This window comes from Fulmarus glacialis, unplaced genomic scaffold (assembly GCF_000690835.1).
Source record: "Fulmarus glacialis isolate BGI_N327 unplaced genomic scaffold, ASM69083v1 scaffold43932, whole genome shotgun sequence".
NCBI classification, from domain to species: domain Eukaryota; kingdom Metazoa; phylum Chordata; class Aves; order Procellariiformes; family Procellariidae; genus Fulmarus; species Fulmarus glacialis.
Genome location: NW_009198100.1, coordinates 25,794 through 32,741, shown reverse-complemented (window position 1 = coordinate 32,741; position 6,948 = coordinate 25,794). Strand labels below are relative to the sequence as shown.

At 38.9% G+C, this 6,948-nt stretch overlaps 1 protein-coding gene across 1 annotated transcript in view; it reads right to left on the bottom strand.

The window, feature by feature from the left end:
• Window positions 1-6,948, bottom strand: part of ESR2 (estrogen receptor 2 (ER beta)) — a 43,605-nt gene that overhangs the window by 18,977 nt on the left and 17,680 nt on the right. Inside the window, exons 3-4 of the mRNA XM_009572778.1 lie at window positions 6,403-6,578; window positions 3,569-3,685 (exon numbers count right to left, since the gene is read on the bottom strand). Of these exons, the coding sequence (XP_009571073.1) occupies window positions 3,569-3,685; window positions 6,403-6,578 (293 nt within the window). The remainder of the gene's footprint in view (window positions 1-3,568; window positions 3,686-6,402; window positions 6,579-6,948) is intronic.

Below are 6,948 nucleotides of genomic sequence, written 5' to 3'. Positions count from 1 at the left end.
CCCGTCCTATTCTCTCCCCCATCGCACCCGGTGGGGGGAGGGGTGAGCAAGCGGCTGCGTGGTGCTCAGTGGCCGGCTGGGGTTAAACCACGACACCTGATCTGTTTTGTTCAAGTTTGCTGGGTAGAGTTTACTGCAGTATTTCTGTTTTCCTTGTTCCTGGTGACAGTGGTCTGCAATTATTTTCCTACCATTGCTAGTAGTCCTAGTGCCAAAATTTAGCAGTAGCTGTGTTGGGTGGAACAGTAGGGAGCACAGACTTCCTACAGAGAAATTTGCAGATGCAGTGTCTAAGACCCTTATTGTGCTTTTGGCAATGATAGTATATTTTGTAAGAAAATCCATTATCACCTTAATACAAAGCACCCCCAAGCTAGCCTCCACTCAAATACCTGTGGCTTGTTGGGTTGACTTCTCAGTGTTTATGAATGTGATGACATCCAAGAGAATTTCAGACCAGGAAACTCCAAAGCAACACTTTCCTACTGCCTCCTATTGTTTTAAAGATGCCATGTACTGCCCTATCACATGTGCACACAGAAACATATGCTATATATACACACACATTTACATGTGTATTTTTTCTCAAGGTGTCTATTGATAATATGCAAAATGAGTATTTAAAGATTTGATACAAACAGCACAGAGTTTTTATGAAGAGCTTTCATAAACTACAAACTCGTAATTGAGGTTCTTTTATCACTTCTGCTGGACAACAAGTCTCCACCGAGCAAAAATGCACTTACAAACCATTCTATCCTACCCAGGGTTTTAGCAGATGTGAACCAATGCATTGACTAAGTGGAAAGGAGTGGAGATGGGGAAAAGCCTTCATTAAAAAGAAAATGTACTCTTTTATGGCTTTCTACAATAAAAAAAAGGTATTAAAGCATGGCACTAACACGAAAAAATTTAAAAGATAATCACTCCAGTCTGCAGGAAATGGCATTTATGTTTCATGCAAGAAATACAGTCTTAAAATCTGTCTGGTTTAAGTGTCTGTCACCATGTGTCCATGCACCAGCTTTACTCACAGGTGCCTCTTAACTCATCAGGCAACTCAGACAATTCTGAGTAATTCTTACATTCCTTTTTCTGAAATTAAATTGTTAGGATTCTCAAATTAAATCCTCAAGAGTCTCAAATTTCAGTGCTACTATTTAAAAAACTAATTTTTTAAAAAATACAATTCCTGTTATTTTCCTGTTACAGTTTCAAAGTTTCATTTTTGGGCTAGCACAGTCATTAATGTCCTATAAACATTCATTATTGTAGGAAAAATGTGTTTATGATTATGTGACAAGATTAAAAGGAACACAGGCTAAGACATAAGTACATATTATCATTATTTATTACTTGTAATACCATAGTGCCTATGAGGTCTAATGACAAATTAAGACTTCCTGGACAATTAGAATAAAAGGATTCATTTGAGGAAAGCATTGTGGAGGACCACCTTATAATATCATAGTGGAATCAGTCTTTACAAAAACTCTCCAACTCCAGAACTGGGGCTTGATAGAATCCCCTGTTGGAAAAACATTGAGTAAAATTCTCAGCCATAAAGACAAAAAAAAGACAGTAACACTATTCAGAAAGTAAGGTCTCATTTGCAAGGGTAAGGCTTTCCTTTCTGGGCGCTAGACAGCAAAAGGGAGCTAAGACCATAGTAATGAAAAACACCGAAAAAGTTGAGATGCATCATCAGTGCAGAAGAAGATAGGAGCTTCATATAGAAAGAACTAGCTGATTTGAGCAACAGAAACTAAATGTACTTCAGGAGTACAAAAATAATACAAGAAACAGTTGAAATTGTAGCTCTAAGCTGGGAGTTATCAGCTAGAAATGAACAGGAGGCTGCAGTCATAACAGCTCTTAGGATGACTCTGAACTACCAGCATGATGCAACCACGAAAAAGGCAAATAGGATTCTGGGTTCCATGCAGAGAAAAGCTCCTGCAGAAACAGATATGTATTAATGCTACTACAGTGAGGAGAGTTCACAGGAATATTGTCCATGATTCTGGTCATCCAAGTGCAAAACAGATTATTTCAGCCTGGAGCAGACTGAGGGACAAGCTAGCCTGACGACTTCCAGATTCTGTCTACTTTTCTTTTTAGCAAGAGGAGGAGTTTTCTTTTATTTAGCCCAGTAAAACAAAGGTTGTGAGGGGCTATGATGGCATCTGTAAATACAACCAGAGCATTAACAATAAAGAGAAGAGGAGCCTCTAAGCTGCAAAACAATGTTGCCACAAGAACAAATGGGCATTAATTGTCCAGCAATAAATGCAGGCTGGAATTCTGAAGAATGTTCATAATGAAAGAAATAATATTCTGCAAATAGCCTTCAGATCAAAGCAGTGGGAGGATGAAAACACTGCCTAGCCTTGAAATAGAAATAGGTATCTACATTAAATGGGATTAAATGAGATGCACACCTGCAAATCACAGAGGACCAAGCACAGTGACCTTCTCCTTTCCCCTCCAGTGTTCCTATGTGATGCTTTCCCAGCCTATTTCTATCATGTACATTGGGGAATCTATAAGAAACACAAACCTTGACTGTGGAAGTACATTAGATATTGAAATATCTTTTAAGTTACATTCTTCTTAAAAGTAACCTTTAAAATATAATCTATAAATGTACAACTACAGTGAAGTCACATCTCTATAAGTACTAGATGGGAACAAGAGAAAAGACTGGATAATTCTGAGCGTGCAGAGACAAACTGTGGTTGTTCACTACCTCTTTTGATGGAAAAGCTGGAAGACATCATCTGAAAATAGCCTGTTCAAAAAAAACCCAGTCCCCCACTGCCTTCCCCCTGCTGCCCCACCAAAGCCCCACAAAAAAGCCTGGCAACCAGAGAGCTGGTTCTTCACATGACGTGGTCAAGCTGCAGAACTCCTTGCTATGGGATGCTGTAGATGCCAAGACTTTACAGGATTAAGAAGAGGGACACTGGACAAGTTGTCATTCCATTAATATATTGAGACCCATTAAATAGACCAGAAGACCCCAACTGCTAAGTTTTGGAAGCTGAGAGTTGTCAGCCTCATTCTTACACTCCTCCCGAGGCATTCACTTCTGCCACTGTCGGAGGCAGGATACTAGGTTGATTAACTACTGCTTTGATGCAGCACTGCTGTTCTTGCATTACATTCAACCAGCAGAGCACAGTACAGCTCATTTACCCCATATTAGAAGGGATTTCATTTGGTTTGAGGCTCAGGCAGTAGCAGGTCTTGGGTTCCCATTCTGCAGAATGTAGCATGCAAGTAAACTGCCTTCACAGAGCTCTGCAGAGGTACTATGGTCTTCCTATGCTGAACCTACACCTTACTCCTTCCCACAGGTTTTCTTCTGAAAATGAAAAGTCATCTTCTGCTTTAAGGATCGGTACATTCCTTCCTATAAAACCAGCTTAAACCTTGCTCTAATTGCCTGTTGTACCTTTTTAGGATTCCAAGAAAAAAAATTTGAAAAAAGCTATACAGAATTGACCGAAGGGGAAAAAAAAAGCCAGCAAAACCCAAGCAAACAACACAGACATGCAAAACTCACCACATTTCATCATTCCCACTTCATAACATTTCCGTAGCCGGCATGCCTGGCAGCTTTTGCGCCTGTTTTTGTCTATCGTGCATTGATTGGTGGCTGGGCAGATGTAATCGTTATGTCCTGCAGCAGAGCAAGAAGAGAAAATTTAACATCTCCAACAGTCTCTCTTGGTCATTTCCCAAACCAGGACCTTCTTGATTTGAAACATCTCAACTTTTTCATATGCATATATCTAAGCTCCATTAATTTAACTGATGCAAAAATGCATATTTATCCTATACTGAAAACATCAACCTGTGGCCTCAAAAAGTAACCAGACAACATCGATCAGCTTTTACTGATGACTGTTAGATAACCAAGCAACTCATTTTTGAAAACGGGACATATACTCTTGTGGAAATTTGCTCCCAATCTCCAACTTCTTACTGTATATTGGGACTCTGAAGATGGCAGATAGTAGATTTTTTTTTTTCCTCAGCAGAGTTGAAAACAGCAGTGCACACAGCTTCAGTCCTGCAAAGATTTAAGTAAACTACAGCTCTATTTACTGAACTCTCTGACGTGGTGAGTTCCAGGAATGAAGAAGCCTTTGGAGGATTGACCCTGGACCAAAGTTAATAAAAAAAAAGCAGCCCAAGAGAGAAAGATGACTAGTATAAAATAATGCATACTGTATAGTACAAAGAAAAGCACAAGCAGAAGGTATAACTTTTAGATGTTGTGGACAAGTGTTTCTCTTATTTTCTTCAGTTTCCACTACAGCCTCTTCTGTTGTCACCTCGCCCCCACCCAAACCCCTTTACATTATTGTATTTCATTAATCAATAATCTGGTCTAAAGGTTTATTACTGTAAACTGGACTTTAGTATGCTCGTGGTGTAAATACAGTCAAATCATCTCCTGCCAAATATGGGAAATCTCTCTTGCAGTAGTTTCCAAAGGATGCAAAAAATATTCACTCATTTACATTTCTTAATGTATTTTCTCTCAGGTTATTTTTTAAGTTATTTTTTCAAACTTTAAGAATAGATCAGGCAAAGATACAGCTACTACATTTTTTTTTTACTTGATGCAAGTCCAAGAGTTCATGTCCCCAAGAGTAACTATTTAACTGAACCATTGTGACTATTTCCTTGCAAAATTAAAATAATTTTAACCTTGAATTTTTGAACCGACAATTTTAAAAAGAAGAGATCAGGTTACAGTCTGTCCCATTTCCTACTGGCAGATATGACTGAAAAACAAATTACTGTTTATCACTCTTCACACAACATGGGGGGAAAGGAGGAGGAAGCTCTCTGCTGCACTATAACCCAAGCACACAGGAGTATAAAGTGGTTTAAAACTCCTGTGGCCTTGGGATAATTTAGCTTGGAGGCAGATGTTCAGAGATGTGGGACGAATACACTACACTGTAAATTTGGACAAGCGGAGGAGACCACACACAGTTGCTCAGTCATACCATCTAATTTTAATTAGACATTAGCCCAAGGTTTTTGCCTATGGTAGGCCTGGAAGTTTTGTATTTTTATAAGCAATATCCTTCATAACAACAGTTGCAACTGAGTGCTTGGTAGTGTTTTATGCCAAGAACTTACTTTCATTTACTTGAACTACAAAGAACTGTTACCTGACAGGGTACGTTAAGGTGTACAAAAGGCCACAATGGGAAACGTGTTCACGGCCAAAGCACATGTGAGCAACGCAGAGCAGGCAAATAATTTTCCTGACAGAAAACACTTGGAGATCAAATTCAGTCTCCATTTGTGACAAACTGGAGACAAAGTTCTCTTCAATTATCTTAGAAATCAAAAGAACTTACACCAGTTTATAGAAATTGTTATTCACCCACGCAGAACTTGCACAATAAATTCAAAAGGCAAACAAGTTTTGAATTCAATTTGATTCTAATGGTGACACCAAATCTGCTATATTGATCCAAAAGAAAATATCTCAAGATTGCTAAAGGCTTTGTGTGCAGAAGAGGAAGGGAACATTACAGACCGAAAAATGACAGGATTTTCTGAGTTAGTATCTGCATTTATATCCAATGTCAATCCAATTAAGTTTCCCGCAAGAGGCCCCAGATGAGGCCAAAGAACACAGTAACTAGAGCCAAGGTTAAAGAAATGAAGTGGTCCAAAGCTGCAATACGGTGCGTAAGTCACTGCCCATAGGAGACCTACATTTACTTCATACTTCAGCCACTCAGCAAATTTGAACTAAATAGCAAATATTTAAGAATTTAAACACTGAAGTGGAAATCTTAGATACAGAGATCTGGCAGAATTAAGAAATACTGCAATGTAGGCTCTGGGGGGTGGGGGGCTAAGAAATAACAGTAATCAGGTTTGTATCTAATGCCACACATATTTTTATATCCTACATACTGTGTAGGTATTATATGCTATGACTCAACAGCTTCAGGCAATACACTCTTGTCAAGAATAGTTCCTGGCAAGCAAAGTCTCCAGGCAATTATCTACTCTAACTGTGTCTATTATAACAAATTCACAATTACTATGCCTACTTTGGGACACAAACTGCAATCAGATTCACAGGTCTGCAGTGCCATCCCACCGAGGCTTTTGCTGCAGGGCCTTCCCATGCTATGTATTCCACCTCTTCTCTAAAGAAATCAATTGCTCACTCTGTGACATTTCCAGATCTTGATAACATAAGAGCCAAAAGATAAAGTAGTCAAATCATGTGTTGCTCTATTTTCAGCATGCAGCACCATACACCAGGATTTTAGATCAACTCATTACCAGATCAACCGCTGCAGCCCCTGATTACATGAAAAAACTTACTTGAGCGAAGTTATCAAATTCTCCTACCTTGAATACTTCTTTTAAAGAATGCTTTGCAGCCTTCACATGACCAGACCCCATAGTGGTATCCTGAAGCATAGTCACTGCAGACTGCACAGAAGTGGGCATCCCTTTTCGAGCCAGGATTATTTGCAATTGGGCTTGTACAGTCATTGCCATTAGTTTTTCTTTTTAACGTTTCTCTGATAGAAAAGAAAAACATCTGTTATAAAAGAGGAAAAAAGTAATCTACATTGCAAAGAGTTGCGTTATTTTCCACTGTCTTCTTATTACTGAACACAGGATAGTGTGAAACACTGTTAAGCCATTTTCTGGTAAGGTTATTTAAAGCATATAGTCGATCACAGAGCTTTCAGTGATGACAGACTATAAAGTTTTAAAATACTCAAAGGCATAAAACTGGACTGCTGATGTGTCATTCACATCAACTCTGGGAAAATCATATGGAATGCTGATAGATCTTGAAGAATCCTTGGAAATGTACAAGTCCAGGAATTTGCGAACCAAGTGGACTTTGCCTTTGGGAAGCTTTGCTTGGAAAATGTGAACTCA